Source organism: Gobius niger (genome assembly GCF_951799975.1).
Source record: "Gobius niger genome assembly, chromosome: 5".
NCBI classification, from domain to species: Eukaryota; Metazoa; Chordata; class Actinopteri; order Gobiiformes; family Gobiidae; genus Gobius; species Gobius niger.
Genome location: NC_136856.1, coordinates 21,124,220 through 21,140,233, shown reverse-complemented (window position 1 = coordinate 21,140,233; position 16,014 = coordinate 21,124,220). Strand labels below are relative to the sequence as shown.

Genomic DNA, 16,014 nt, shown 5'->3' with positions numbered 1-16,014 from the left:
CACGCACACGCACACGCACACACAACTAACACACGTAACTAATTTCATAAGGGGGAAACTAATAATCTCCTCTACAAATTGATTTGAGTGTTCATGTCAAGGACTGAAATGAATAAACATAATTGAATAGAAATGAAAAGAGGCAAGTGAGTGGTGAGTCTCAATACTATGTGCCACTGTCTCCTCTCGCAGGTCTCCATGTTTCTCAGGTTGAGAGCGGACCATCTGGGTCAGCAGCCTCGCTGACTCTGCAGCTGGCCTTAAGCGCCTTAGCTTTACGCAAGAGTTCACCAAGATAAAAGCCTTGGATTATCTCCCATCAAAAAATATCGCTTTCCCGCAGGAACAAACAAAAAGTCCAAGGCAGAATCCATTCCTTGCCACAAGAATACATTTATAAAACCAAATGTGTTAACCCTGATGGCAAGATATATACATATTCACCTACATGTACATAATTGTAAAAAAGGTTACCTAATTGTGTACTATTCAAAGAGTTAGGAACCTGAAAGCTGCTTTCCAGTGCCGACCACTCCTATGTGCAGGTCCATTACGTGTTGTGATCACTTAATCACCTTCTGGCAGAGGTCAGAGGTTATAGGCGGAGTGTCAAGTCTTTAGTCTTTATTATTAGCTGGGGTTAAACCCACCATGCTCCATGGACAGAGAAGCTTGGTTTGAACTACTTGCAGGAAATGGACGTGGTTGTCTTGTTTGCTGGTTGGAGGCTACCGGCTGCGTAATCTCCCAGTGTTTGTTGGTTTGTCTTCTTTTGGCTCCTCCTCTTCCTGGTCGTCCCGGAGGATATGGATGGAGGATCCTAACAGTCTCTGGAGCTCTGGTACACAGCGCACCAGCTCCACACGTCCTTCCTCACTCTCCTCATCTTCAGCCTCTTCATGTTTGCCCTTCTGCACTGAAGCCAAGACAGGGCTCACCTGGCTCACAGACACCTGCTTCACGAGCTCGCCGTACGGCAAACTCACCACCTCCAAGTGCGGGTAGCGGGCTCTGAATATTCTTGCCGACATCTTCACTCGTTTTAAGACATCAGCCAGAAGGAACCAGTTGCAGAAGCTGACAAACCAAAGACAGGAAGAAAATTAAATTGTATTTCAAGTGAACAAAGTGATACAAGGTGTTTTTCTGACCCAGTAAACAACACACTAAATAGATGTCGTATATTTATACATCTTCTGGACTGACTCACTGTCTCCAAACTTTCATTTGAGCTAGCCTGAGAACTCACTGTTTGAAATCTCACTGGTTTTGGCAATAGGATCTGGCAACCGAAAGCATGGGGCTCTGTGGGATTCCTGATAGAGGGTGGGATTAAAAGAAAAACGTAAACATAAACAATTGTTTTCATGTGAAGATGTTTACGTCATATCTGGGGGCACAGACCAGTGATTTTTATGAAACATATGGGATTGTGTGCTCCCGAAGTTCAGCCACAGTCCAGCTTCTACTTCAAGGGGACTACAGACTAATATTAACATCTGTAGCAGAGAGTTTAAACAGTGGCTGCAATCGGGCCAGAGTTGTTACGTAAAATGTGCCTTGACTTGTTAAATCATGCGTTTCATCTATTGCCTAAAACCTTAAAGCCCCCAATTAACAGATGTTGAAAATTAGCACATTGGCAATAACACTTTAAAACAATGCCTCTGGTTTGTCCAATGTTGTTGCCATGTCCATATTAAATAAATAAACACTGACACAAGGTTCAATATGAGAGGTATGTCCGATAAATGCATCATGCCTCTACGTGTGTCAGGGAGTAGACTCACCCCTGCGTTAGCGACACCTGAACATGATAACAGGGAAGGAGAGGTTCAGTGGAGAACTCAAACACAAGGCAGTCTTCGTCAGGATCCTTCTCACTCTTCAGGCCTGCGTCCAGTTCCACATCGTGGTTTTGCTCTGACAGCAAGAAGTCCCAGCATGGCTCCTGCTCGGTCTCTGTGAAGAAAACCAGCACACAATTTTACAAAGTCAGCTACAAGCTCCTTTGGCAGACATGAGATGATTGAAGTGCAGAGCTTGGATGCCCTCTTGTGGACACACATACTTTTCAGAATTATTAATATAGTACTGTAATTATGTGCATTTGGAAAATGGTCAGGTTGCAGTTTATGCATTTTCTTGGTTTAAGGCCACCACACAAGTCTTAAGTTAACATACAGATACAATAGTTTACGAAAACACTCCAAAGTTTCTTACCAAACAGAGAGCTGCTGTAGAAATCCCAATGTAAACCAGGGTCATGTTCACTCCGGCCTTGCAGATCAGTAAAATACTCTGCATTCAGATATTACAACAGTTTAGAATCATGCATCATACCACCATTAGTAATAATTAAGTTCTTGCCTGATAGAAAAGCCTTCATGCTTGAGCTTTGTGCCAGTTTCACAGGGGTCTGGCCGGAGTAGGTGGCCAGGGTTGGATCTGCTCCATGATTCAAAAGCAGCCAGACTATTTCCAAGTTATCACTAGCCACAGCATCATGAATAGGGCTGTAGACAGAACAATGAGAGCTTAGCGCAGCAAACTGAGAAAACATTTACCGATAAATAAAAGGAAAGGTGTACAGTTACAAGTTTTTATAATCAAATAATCAATCCATTATTTCCGAATTACATACCAGAATTATTCAGTGTTGCTCTGATCAGGCTATATCTATTTATAGCCTATCTGGTCTGTTACTCGGTTACTGTGAGTTTGTATATCCTATAGCAGTGCTTCTCAGCCAGGGCGGCAGAGATAACAAAAAATGTTGTTTGAGGAAATCTAAATAATACAATATCCATAAAGTTGATTGAAAAAGAAGCTCAGGCTCAGAAAACACATGTATTTGTTTGAAATATATGCTTATTGGCAAATATTCTTATGTTTGATGTATTTGTGGGGGCCATGGTTTAGGACTAGAGGAGCCCACCCTGTATCAGACATGAGCAGGGGGGCTTCAAGGAAGTCCTATTGAAATGCTACTTTTATGCACCCATGTTTCTCAACAAGTGCAGCGTTGGGACACACATTTTACTCATAAAGACAAGCCACAACCCAAATGAAAATATTTAAGGAACTAAATAAAAACATGTTATAGTATGTAATGTCAGAACTCCAGATTATTTCAGCCTTTTACAAACATGCACGTGGCTCAGACTTCGTCTGCCCAGAAATCGATGATCCATGGCATAGATGGTGTCGTGCTAGATCGGGTTGTTTGGTGACAATATCAGCGTTTTATTGCAGCAGTAGTGAAGAATTTAGACAATTTCTTCAGTTAGCCTTGAGTTTGTGCCACCGCATTGTAAAAGCGTCATCCCCGCTCCTCCCACCCTCCGCTCCACTACAGACGCTCATCATTTGTTCAAATGCAAAATTGACATGTGCGTACAACATAGAGCAGAAGAATGGCCATCTATAAAAGGCATCATGACTGAAAATCAAAACCTTTAAAAATGTATCTGCAGTCATTGTTGAACAAGTTCGCGACACACTGAAAAATGTCCCACAATCCACATTTGTGTCTCGACCTACGAGAGAACCACTGACCCAGATAATACTGATTTAAATGTTTGAATTACATTTTTTACCCATTGTTTCTCAGTCCCTGTGTATTTGAGAAGCACTATGACTATCACATGGTTTCAAGCTTTGGACATTCATGAACTACAATTCAAACAGTGAATGTGCTGTTTGCTGTAAATACCGTGTTCCATCCTGAGCACTGCAATTGACGTCAGCTCCATTCTTGAGCAGCATCTGAACGATTTGTACCCAGCCTCTGGAGGAGGCCTCGTGCAGTGCTGTGTAACCTGCGTTGTCTCGTCGGTTCACTTCACGAACGTCTTTTTCCAAACAGTATTGAACCACATCCTGGAAGATGATAGGCGTAAAGTATAGATATCACCTAATATCTAATATCTTATTGCAACTGCATTTCTTAACATTTGAGCAATCCAAAAACTGACAAAAAACCCACCTGATAACCCAAACGAGCAGCACGTTGCAATAAAGTCTCCCCAGCATTTTTGTTTACGATGAGCCGGCGAACTTCAGGAGGAACAGGCCTTTTTGGAGGGGAATCTGAGTCATTGATTTTTCCTGATGACCCGTATGGCGCAGGGAAATTTTTAGGTGAGGTTTGAGGGCTGGTCTTCTTCTTTGCTTCACAGCAGTCATCTTCCAGGGCACGGGAGCCACTTCTCTTTCCCAGACTACGCTTAGATTTGATCTAAAATCCAGATTTAGTAGTTTTCAATACCTCTCTTTAAAAGTAGTGTTAATTTTGCCAACATATTTTAATTCAGCTTTAGTCTTATTAGTCTTTTGACGGAAATGAAATGAAATTTTAGTCAAGATTTAGTAAAAAAAAATCTTCAATTTCATAAGGTTTTAGTCGACTAAAATTGCAAGTAAATTTAGTCGAAATTTAGGACAAATTTAGTCGACTTTGCATTTATTATATTCACGATAATCACATTTAATCAAGGTCCTCTGCTTCATGGAGCTGCTCCACATGAACAAAGCTCAGAGCTGTTCCTTTGGCAGAGAATTTACATGATCTGAGGCTCTTTCAGACTGTCAATAGAAGTTTTTGTTTGGTTTTAGTCTCTCCTTTTCATTTTTATTTAGTCTTATTTTAGTCGACTAAAGTATCTGGAAATTTTAGTCATAGTTTTAGTCCAATTTTAGTCATCAAAAATATCACTTAGAAAAATTAAGACTAAAACATTTTAGTCGACGAAATTAACACTGTTCAAAAGTTAATTAAAAGTGCATTCATGTCATGGGAGTAAGTTTCAATTAACGGTGAGGAGCAGCACTATCATAGAGAACATAACAGAACCAATCCACAAGGGGGCACTACAAACTAAAGACTGGTGGGTCACTGGATTTACCTTTGGCTCATCACTGGGACACAAATGCTTGCTTTTGAACTTCCTCTTCCCTGAAGGTTTGTCTGGGCCTTCAGGAGATCCCTCACTGTCCTGGTAACACACTGATGCTGATCGAGTCAGTGAGGGCCTTTGGGGCAATGCCTCTGGGCTGGACGCAGGAGGGATCAAACTCTGGTTCTTCTGTGAATCTACAGAAAAGTTTAAGTTACATCACATATCTCATGGCTCTTTGGGCAAGACTACTTGGTTGATTGTAATTTAAGTCACTTAATCTGAATAGACACTTCGATGCCTGAACGGTATCTTAAACATTGCGCATCTTACATGCATTACCTTGTTGGTGTTTAGTTGTGACATGAAGATTCAAATGACAGGAATTAGTGACGTACCTGCATCTTGACTTCGCACATCTGATTTATCAAGGTGCTCTCCATCGTCCAGTTTCACTTTGCCAGTGACGTACTCCCCTGTTTGATACTTTTTGTTTTTGCAGCGTTGCCGTTTTCTGTCAACAGGACGGTCTGCGTCTTTCCGCTGAAGGCCCCGCTGCAGTAGTGGAGTGGAGCGGGGCCTCCCTCGAGGGCGGCGAGCTGCTTGTGGTGCAGTTGGAGTAGGTGAGGGTGGTGCAGGTAGTTCTGGTGATGGTGGTGGAGAAGGTGTTGCAAAGCCCCAAAGGTCGAGTCGAGATTCATCTGTCCGTCGTCGTCCTCTCCTGAGTCTCGGAAAAAACGCCTCCTTTGCTTCGTTTTTTTTACTCAATCTGATGGGACTCTTTGATTTTTGAGAAAAGTAGCTGCTGTCTGAAAGTTCAAATAAAAACAAATTTGATTTATTCATATTGTCCAGCAATGTGTGAAAAACACAAAAATACAAAAACCAGGACTGTCTTCTGTCTGCATCCAAATACATACATTGTTAATAATTACTAACGCTCAAGTAAGAACGCAATTTATTTGTTTGCCTGGCCGCCCAGCTTCACTGTCTCAGGTGATACCCTAAACATGCACTGAATTAATTCCTGTAAATAATCTGCAGGAGATAATGTGAGAGCTGGAAACGAGTTGAGACTGCCTCTAGTCTATAAGCAACAACCGCCTCTCCACAGTTGGAAAACAGTAAAAATAAGGAACCTGAGCTTTAAGTAATGCCTAGACCCGGGGGGCAAATGCAGCCCTCAGACCAGGGTCTGCTGGCCTCGTGTCTTTTGATGAATTGACACACATTGCCATAGATGGTACTTTTTACTGCAACTTTAATAATTCTACATAAACTAACATTTTAGTGTAAAAGCTGGCATGAATGTCTGAAACCTAAATAAAGATGTGGTGGTTTTCTGCTAAATGCACCCAGTAGCATTGACCCTCCTCAGCCTGTCTGTCCCTTCCCGCCACTGGCTCTTAACTGGGATGCTGTCAGGACACACCATAATCCCAGGGTTCCATGCCGAAACCCAAATAAGATTTGAATTTCATATATATCATGAAAAACACCATATTTTAACACAGATTAATGATGAATAAAGTTAACTTTAACACTTTTACAGAAGATAAATATTGAAGCAATTGCACTCTGGAATAGGCTCGCGACCCACTTTTGGGTCCTGACCCACCAATTGAAAACCACTGCTCCATGCCAAATATACTTCAAGATGTGGCCCACAGTGAAAAGGTCTGGGAACCCCTGGAGGACCAAGTCCAGATCAGAACTCAAAAAGCTTTACAGATGTTAAACATTGCAACACTGGCTAGTGGCTACATTGTGAAAAAAAGGAAATAAGTCGTATTTTAGAGTTAAACAAGGCAAAATGTATTGTTACTTGATGTTTGCACACATGTGAGATGATGTTTGGTTTTTAAGTAAGAAAACTGTGCTAATGTCCGATGCTGGTAAGCAGATTGAGTAGAAGTTAAAGTTTTAGTTGGGTACCCTGGGATAGAGGGTAAACATAGACAAACTATTTGATTCATAAGGGAAATAGTGTTGCATGTTCTCTAGTCGAGCTGGTACTAAATATCGGATCGGATCGAAATACCAAGTGTCAAACTTCATCAAGTATCGCAATACTTGTGTTTGGAGGCATTTTTATCACACACTCCTTTGTTTTCCAGTAACAGTTACACAACACTTTGCTACATTTTGTGTTAAAGGAACAGGCCACCGTTTTTCCAGCCTGTTTAGCCACATAGAGGAGAGGAGGAGAGGCTAAATGCTAACAACATCTTTGCGAGACTAAGCGCATGCACAAAGACCAGACAAGTCAGCTCGTCTAAGCTCAGGTAAGAACATATCTCAGTATGAAAAACGGTGGCCATTTCCTTCAATGCACTTTTCAATCTTAACACTTCAATAAATGTCAAAAGGCATTGGGTTTATAAACTTTGGTCGGGTACGATAATGTCATAGATGTAGTAAAAACAAAACCAAAATATCCCTGGCCCTAGCATCACTAGCATGTTGATAAATTGTTATGCGAATAGAACGGCGGCACGGTAGCACAGCAGTTAGCGCTCGTGCTTCACAGCTAGAAGGTCTGGGTTAGATTCCCACCAGGGACGGGGCCTTTCTGTGTGGAGTTTGCATGTTCTCCCCGTGTCTGCGTAGGTTTCCTCTACCACAAAAACATGCACAATAGGCCAGGATGAATGTGAGTGTGTTTGAAAGTGCGCATGGGGGACGACGGATGGAAATTAGCCCAAGGCTACAATCCGGTGTGGCTTGTTTACATGCATGAGACCCATGTATGTTCATTAACATGCACTGTCCCAACCAAATAAACCAATAAATAAATAAAAATAAAATACTGGATATCGGCAATTCTGGATCTGTACATACATCACAAACACAACCATTATAAAGGAAATATTTACCTGCTTTTGGGCTTGGCTGTGCCCCCTTTTTGGGCCTGGTCTTGTCCAGTGGTAAGTTGTCTTTATGTTGAGAAAGCTTGTCTGCCAACAGACTTTGTTGCAAAATAGGTCCACTTCGTTTTTTCTGATGCAACATACAGGAAACAAGGAGACAATATTGTATTCAGGGATAATAATAACATTGCAGTCGATGCTTTAAATTGATGTAATATATTTGTTGATTAAGGCCTGATCTCATTTTACAAAACATTCCCTCTGATAGTCTCACTGTCAAAAAAAAAGGATTTTGAGGAGCTGAGGATGTCAGGAGGAACATTTTGAGGAACATTTAGCCAAGATATTACATGATAAATCAGAAAACTACAAAGTGAGGAAAGGAAATCTCAAAAGGAGAAGATAATTCAAGCCATACCTTTTTACGGGGAGATTCTTTAATTGGAGAGGCTTCTGAGTGAACCTGCTGCTTTGTGTTTACAGAGGTCTTCTCTGATGAGACAACTGGTGACTTCACTTTCACTGATTTCTTCGGACTTGGTGTCTTTTGTTTTATGGGTTCAGCTTTTGTAGCGGACGGCAACGTCTCTTTGATGTTTGATTTCTTCTCAAGGTTGTTGTCTCCTGCTGCACAGTGGTCTGTAGCATCTGATGCAACAACACTCACACATTTTCGAGGATCTATATTGTCAGATGATCTACTGTCTCGCTTCAGTATCTCCCCCTCCAACACCTGGGCCAGTTTACTCTCCATCCTGGTCCCATTTGACGATGCTTCATTTTCAAAGACATTAGGTTTGATAGTAGGCTTCAAGCAGCTCTGCTTCATGTGTGGTCTGTGCTCTGCTTGACTGCTCTGTAGATTTCTGGTATCATCCACAGGTTTGATGACATTCACCTTTTCAATTCTCTTCACAACCTCAGCTAAATTAGTTAAGTCCTTTTGGGAGGTAGTAGGCCATTTCTCCACTGGCCATGGTGGGGACTCCAAATTTTGTTTGGACGCGAGACTGTTAGCTTTCCTGGACATGGCAGGTAAGGATGTAGCATTTCCTTCACCTGCAAAAGTTGCTGTATCATGAGACGTTACAATAGATGCAAGATTAGACAGAGGAGACTTAATTCTCTCCCACTTGTCCTCGTCTGATTTGGGCTGGCTAAAACCTGAATTTTTTGATCCATCAGCTGCAAGAAGGTTCTTAATCTTTGGGGATGTCGATGTGATTCCTCTCTGAAGAGTCAAAGGTTGCTGTGGAAAATCTTCAAACTGTTGTCCAGCAGAGTTAGATTGGTCAGATGTAAGCGAACATTTGGAGGAACACTTTATAGGCATTTTTGTGCTGGTGTTTATGACATGCTTAAATGCATGTTGGTTACTCTTCAGAGAAGTTGGCTTCTGTTCCCCTGATAAAAGATGTTCTCCTTGATCAATAATAGAAATAAATTCCTGCTTAGCAAAACTCTGAAATTCATCAGCAAAAGTTCCTTTGCCATCTTTTCCTCGAAGCGTTGACGCTAAAATAGGGCTTGCCACACCAACATATGTCCCAGGGATATTTTTGATAGGGTCTTGTGAAGAACCTTTTGGCCAGAGCGGTTTTGGATCAAGACTATGAGGGTTCCTTAATTGTTTTTGATGAGATCCATTTCTGTGAGTGTTTGGTAAGAGTGGATACTGCACAGATGAACTAAACACTGAGGAGTAAGTCCTTTTTGAAGTAACAAAATCTTTTGAATTTGATTCATCTTTAAAAGACCCTGTTGGGCTCCCTTGAGGCTCGTTAAAGCATTTAGGACGTTTAGATTTTGCGGATAAATCAAGTGGTATATCCCTGGGCTCATTGGAGCTTATTGTTGTCTGGTCATCTGAAGATGCAGGAACTGATGAATTCAACGATGCTATGGTTGTCATCTCTATACTGTTGCTTTTGTCTATATGGTTTAACAGTCTGCCCTGAGAGGCGAGGTTAGCAAGTGCAGAACCACAGCAAATGGCAGCAGTGGGGGACAAAGTGTAATGGGTGGGGGCAATAGATGTCAGTGATGGATGCTGCACAGGTAGAGCAAGAGCTGGTGAGGCTACAACAGAAGCTAAAGACCTGTGCTCTACAGACTTGGAGAACTTGTTTGATAAATGGCTTGATTTATTCTTTGAGGTGCAAGTGTCTATTTTTTTCTCCGAGGTTGATGCCTGACCCACAGTGAAGGGATAAGGATAGGTCCGCATTAAAGGTGTCCCACTGACACCCGAGCTCCGTGGCTGAATTTTTTTCTGAAACTGGCTTGCCGTTGCTTCTCTCAATGCTGCAATCTGACCCAGTGCTGGTGGAAGAGTGATTTTGCAAAGAGACGAATAATTAGGAGAAGGGATGAAGGCAACAGACTGGGAAGGTTTAAATATCGTAGAGCAATGAAACCCAGGGGGTGCACTCTGTACAGATTGCATTTGGGTCTTTGATTTGTGACTGGATGTCATGTTGCTGCGACAGAGGTTAAGTGACTCCTCTCTGTCAACTTTTAAACCACCTGACCACTGAGGGGCAGAGTAAGTGCCTGTGTTGTCGGCCTTAGGTTTAGGGACATCCGACCTTTTGTCTGTCACCATGAGAGCGGAGCATGCCACAGGTGCATTGTTGGGCTGTTGAAGATGAGAAAGCCCTGTACTGTGGTTATAATTAAAAGTGTCCAAGCTAGCTTTTGGTGTCTTAGTATTTCTCGATGTGGTGGTCTTGTTCTGCTGACTGAGGGTAACATCTCCCCTAAATTCAGCAGGTAACGTCTGTGGGGGATTTCCCACCATATCTGTAGTGACTTTATTTGGAGCACTGGTCACTCTGCTCACCGTTCCTCCATCCTCTACATTCATTAGTGTGGAATCCACCTGAAAAATAAACAAAATGAGATGGGGTAGTCAAAGGCCAAGCAATTAGTGAAGGCATAAAATATCAAAGTTTAAAATAAATGTTTACAAATTACCTGCATAAGTACATTTAAGACAGCATGTTTCTGAGTGCTGCAGTGTCAGTTGTGTATTTTCTTGAACTTTTTCATTAGCTGCACAAAAGAAAAAAGGAACACATATTGTAATCTCTAGCATTACCACACTCGTCTTGATTACACAAAGGGCTTTCATAAAATCCTCTAAAAAAGGTATAAGACGTACATAATGCAATAGTAATTGATATAACGATACCAACATAAAGTCTCTAAATTTCACCTATCTTGTCTCACTTAGGGGCCAGATGTTGACAAAAACAACATAAATGAATTGATTTGAAAATAAATAAATAATATTAATAACAACTTATAGTTTTAGAAGCAGTGTAATGGAACTTGTACACAATGTCAAGATAAGATAGATAAGAAACTTTATTGTCTCTCCCCGAAGGCGACAGAAAATTGTATTTGACAGGCTCAAAACATGCACACACACTTCAGAAAGACAGATTCTTTTCATTTAAAGGCACGCTGCATAACATTTTGGATTCCTCTTTTCCCAATACAAACATGAGTTTGACAGAGTAATGTCTATTATTACAGAGGGTAATCAAGGAATGGATGGATGCGGTCCTAACCTATTTAAATATCATATTTGTCTGTCTTTCTTCAACATCTCCATGAAGACGAGCTGAAGATGTCCCGCTGCCAGTGAAGTCACAATCAGGTCTGAGGAGAGGTGAGCCATGTTCATCTTTTAGTTTTTGTTTTGTTTTGTTTTTAACGATAAAAATATCCCTAATAAAATACATGCTTGTGTTTTATTCCATTTATTGGTGGAAATGTTACACAATTTGCCTTTAAAATGTTATATCAATATTAACAAACACTGTGTCACCTACAGGTCAATTTAAGTGGTCTCACAACAACTTCAACTTTACAGCATTTTGCTTTTTGTTTGTGTTGGTCTTAGGCTCACTGGGGTTGTTTGTCTTGTTCACTAAAGTGGCAACATTTATGCAGTATTTTAGTTCTTCATGGTGAAGTCACATTACTGCAATACTGTGCCTCATTCACTAAAAACCTTAACCCTTCCAACCCCTTATTAATCATGACTAAAAAAAAATAAATAAGTGAATTGTTCAAGATAAACTGCCAACGGTAAAATAAGAGACCTGTCACTATCTCTATGGATCGACCAGCATTTTACAAAGATCCAGTGATGCAAACCTCGCTCCAATGCGAGGAGGACCTACTTCAGTACGTTAGATGACATAAGACAAGACTTTATTGGTGTCACAATGGAGAAATCCACTCTAGTTGCTTACAGTTGATGTCTGAGCTGCTCCCGTAAGCGCTCTGCTTCACCACAACATCTGAAAACAACCACTCTGACGGAGGGCAATAATGTACCAGCCCCACAACTACGGACAGCTAAGCCTAAAAACACCCTGGCACCGTCAGACTCATCGCTGTCTGCATAGAAATCACCGAGGACTCGCGTCTGGTTGGGCAGGCGAGAAAAAAAAAAACTGCCACAAAACAAAACAAGTTATAATTCAGCGAGTAGTCAAGTTTCTACACCGCCGTCAGCAGCACCACACCGTCCCGCCGATGGAAGATCCTACTGTGCACTTTGCGCAAGAGGAGTCATTCATGAGAACCACAATGGAGCCATAAACAAAACAAAAAAACTCGTCTAAATGTACTATTATAATCATGATCATTTTTGGTGAAGCATTCAAAAAGAGCCAGAAGCCCAAATTCATCAAACTACAATGTTTTGAGATCAGATGCACGTCGGAGCCGCGATCGCAGCCAGTCTTGGGCTGCGACGTGATGGACCAATCTGTCACATTGCTGATAAGGTCATTCAACAAAACCAATATAAAAAGCACAACGAGCACAACAAGCGAACCCATGACGATCACCACCAGCCTACCATTCATTTAGAAGACCAGCAAGGTTTTTTTCTATGGAAGCTTTCCCAAACGCACTATCAAACGAAGATAGCCGATCATGACTGAAACTGAAGCAGGGTGGTTTGACTTGATACTTGTCTATATAAAAAGTAAAAGGCTGGACCAATTAGAGTGGAGGATAACAGAACTTATTACACGGGTTTCCTTCTCGGGAGAGGTCAGTAGGCTACTGTGAAAAGGGGGCCAAACACAACAGTGAAGTCCAGCAGTGAGCGGCCACTGCTCGGGTGCTGGTCTGAGTAGCTGTCGCTGCTCTACGTGTTGAGGTAGGCTGCTACGGATATCTATCCCCGGTCGACCCATAGCGAGTGCTCTGTGCCTCATTTCGGCCCTTGCTGGACTGACTTAACCACTTCGGCGTTGAAAGACATTCCCCTCCTTTTCACACTCCCTTGCTCCCTAAATACCGAATAAGCCCAAAGCTAGAACGAAATAAAAGATGTCCAGTGACTGAAACAGTTACGAACCGCTTGTCCAGATGGCATGTGAACGACGCACTGCACGACTCGGGATATACGGCCGTATCTGGCCAGCCTTTCGCCGCTGCCGCCCGTGGCTGCTCACTCATCTCGACGCTTTTCGGTTCTCAAAGTCCGGGGGGCGGGAGGCAGGGAGGGAGGGTACAGGAGGAGGGGAGGTGGGGGGTCGTCAAGACGGTCCGTTCCGTATCTCCAGTCTCCAGTCTGAAGAGCGCGAGTGCGAGGGGGGCGCGCAGCGAGCGCATGGGAGATGTAGTGCTTGCCTATCCACGCCCAGGATTAGACGCTGAGGAGGCTGGGAGGGGTGAGGACTGCAGGTACCAGCATGCAACGCGGGCTCCAGCCGCTCAAGGGGAATGGGGGATCGCAACCAGACAGTAACGGTGCGCTAAACTGAAAAGCCTTATCGGGGTAACAAAGTAACAAACTGTGTTTTTGAGAGTATCGGAGAACCCCTGCTGTAAATGAAGCACGTGACAGACACTCCAAACACACTGGACCCCCAGGAGAAACGAGACTCTGAAGCCTTAAAATGAAAATTAACCATATGTAGAATGAGGGTATTTAAACCACTCAGCTGCAAAACAGTAACACGAGGCCTGCAACTGAAATCACGTCAGTTACATCTTCAATAAATCAGATTACAATGAAGACGATACAAAACAATCTCACGGACTTTAATGAATATTGTTCTTTTGCTATCAGGGGAAAGGCGTCAACAAACCTTTGAAGTTTAGAACCAGTGTGTGAAATTAGGCCATACTAAACACAAATGATAATGCTGATCAATCAATAGGCCTAATATTCACCAAGACAACGATAAATAAATCTTTATCAAGGGCAAGAAATGAAGGGCCTATTTCACTATAAGTAGGCAAAGGCTGTGTGCTGTGCATTGACCTGTCACAACTTCGTGCAGTATTGCTCTATAATGAATTAGGCCTAACTGAATACAGGTGAGTCGTTAATCAAATCAAATGTGACATTTATTCAGCCTGATGGCCTAGTTTGTGGCCCTTGTGCACTGAGTGACAAGTGCATGATGTGTCTGACTCCCTTTCTTACACATGGCGAATAGGCCTGTCTTGCTTCCTTCTGAAATCGGCTATACAATTCTAATACTTCAAAACCTGTGTCGGTAGCACGTGTACACTAATGCCAATTCAAGACCACGTTGTACCAAGCCTACCACTGTAGGTTTGATGAAAAGGCAATAACGAGGTGTGCTGCAGGCAGCTCGTCGTATGCTCAGAGTTTGTTTACCTCTGCGCGTGGTCTCCAGCCGGACAGGACTGAGTGCCATCATCCACCGAGAGCAAAGCGAGGTAGACCCACTCCGCGGCCGCCTGTATGTAGTGGAGTGGAAGTGTGCTGACAACGTTGTTCTTCGTCATTCACAACACGTTAATGCTTGCGTGAAACTATGCTAAATTAGCAGTCCAAAAGGGTGGCCGACAAACGAAATGGTTGTGGAGCATTAACATCGGAGACATATCTGAAGTGATCGGCCAGCTGACACATTGCAGAGTGTCAGAGTGTGGTAACCCGGAGAAGTTTAACCCTGCCACTCTGAGCAAACACGGATTGCGTTGGCTCTGCTTGCTTCTGCTGATATAAAATGTAACCGTGAATTTACAAAAAATGTTCTAAAATGTCATAACGAGGGCCATGGGATTCCGCACACCATGGTAGCTGGATAGATGAAGCCACGTTTACTTCCCACTTAGTCCTGGGTTTTGAAGAATGTCGTTCTCAAACTTGGCACAGATGATCATCTAGTAGTCCTTGAGTCGCACTGGAGATTATCAAGACTATTTAGAACACCATGCTTCACGCTGTTCAACTTGGCAGTTCAAAACTGAATTAGGAAGGCGGCAGTGAACAAAGAGGAAACAATCATCTAGTTCCTTTTGACCCAATATGAAATAAATCACAAATAACGACGTGCATTACGACCAGTGAAGTGAAATCTGCCCAAGGTAAAGGTTTCCAGAAAGCTGCCAACTGATGCTGTGAAATGCTGTATTTGAAATTCAAGAGCCCTACTTGATACAGTCGTCTGGACTGCACCTGAATCCACAGCCACCACGCATGGACAGCACACTCGTGTTTGTCATCTGGACACACAAGTTGACTCTCAATGCACTACATGTGACACGATTCCACATCATAATGCCGCGGGATACCAGCGAGACAGCGTCCATACAGCACCAACACGCGAGGCTCCAAATACGGATATGCAGGTCAAAGTTTGTGAGAGTTTTACTTACATTCGGTAGCTTTGTGCAATGCCCCCTTTAATGCCCCCTGCTCGCCCGTAACGCCTTTGTTATTAGTAATCGCATGGTATTGCACCGTCTTACCTTGCGCTGCGAGCTGCTTTATCAGTCACAAAGCATGCACACAGAGCAACATGGTATTGTTGCCTTCATAGGGCCTCCACTCGCGACCGGGGGTGGGATTTTAAAGTAAGATGAATTCACAATGCAATTTTGGCTTGTCCTCGCGATCTTCCCTTATTGCCAGTTTTCGGTCTGCAGCAGCTGGAGAATCGCGCACCCTGGGTCCTAGCGCCGGGAAAGCCCTACAGGTGAATAACACACGGACTGCTGCGCTGCAATGAGCTCACAGTCAAGTTTTCTCAGTCTAACAAAGGTGACAGACTGACAAAGACAGACGTCTCTGTATAACTGTTGAGTTTGAAAGAAATGGCAAATCTATCTATCTATCTATCTATCTATCTATCTATCTATCTATCTATCTATCTATCTATCTATCTATCTATCTATCTATCTATCTATCTATCTATCTATCTATCTATCTATCTATCTATCTATCCATCTATCTA

The 16,014-nt window shown here is 42.7% G+C and overlaps 1 protein-coding gene across 2 annotated transcripts; it reads right to left on the bottom strand.

The window, feature by feature from the left end:
* bcorl1 (BCL6 corepressor-like 1) lies at positions 1-15,663 on the bottom strand. 2 transcript variants are annotated; one of them, XM_079556056.1, is made up of 12 exons: positions 15,530-15,663; positions 10,745-10,822; positions 8,187-10,649; positions 7,775-7,898; positions 5,297-5,713; positions 4,908-5,095; positions 3,989-4,240; positions 3,716-3,882; positions 2,371-2,516; positions 2,224-2,301; positions 1,791-1,962; positions 1-1,077 (listed from the first exon to the last, which is right to left on the bottom strand). In XM_079556056.1, the coding sequence occupies exons 2-12, from the start codon at positions 10,748-10,750 to the stop codon at positions 729-731; spliced, it is 4,362 nt and encodes a 1,453-aa protein (XP_079412182.1). In that variant the 5' UTR covers positions 10,751-10,822; positions 15,530-15,663; the 3' UTR covers positions 1-728. The 2 variants fall into 2 exon arrangements, with proteins under 2 accessions (XP_079412182.1, XP_079412181.1); XM_079556055.1 differs by lacking the exon at positions 15,530-15,663 and adding an exon at positions 13,155-13,354.
* Between the last annotated feature and the right edge of the window lie 351 nt (positions 15,664-16,014).

Bases quoted from the DNA above. Each gene is read 5' to 3' on its own strand.
- bcorl1 (XM_079556056.1), bottom strand. The intron at 7,899-8,186 runs GTATGGCTTGAA...ATGTTGCATCAG, and splicing joins AAGAATCTCCCCGTAAAAAG to AAAAAACGAAGTGGACCTAT. The intron at 4,241-4,907 runs GTAAATCCAGTG...TCTGGATTTTAG, and splicing joins GTCCCAGTGATGAGCCAAAG to ATCAAATCTAAGCGTAGTCT.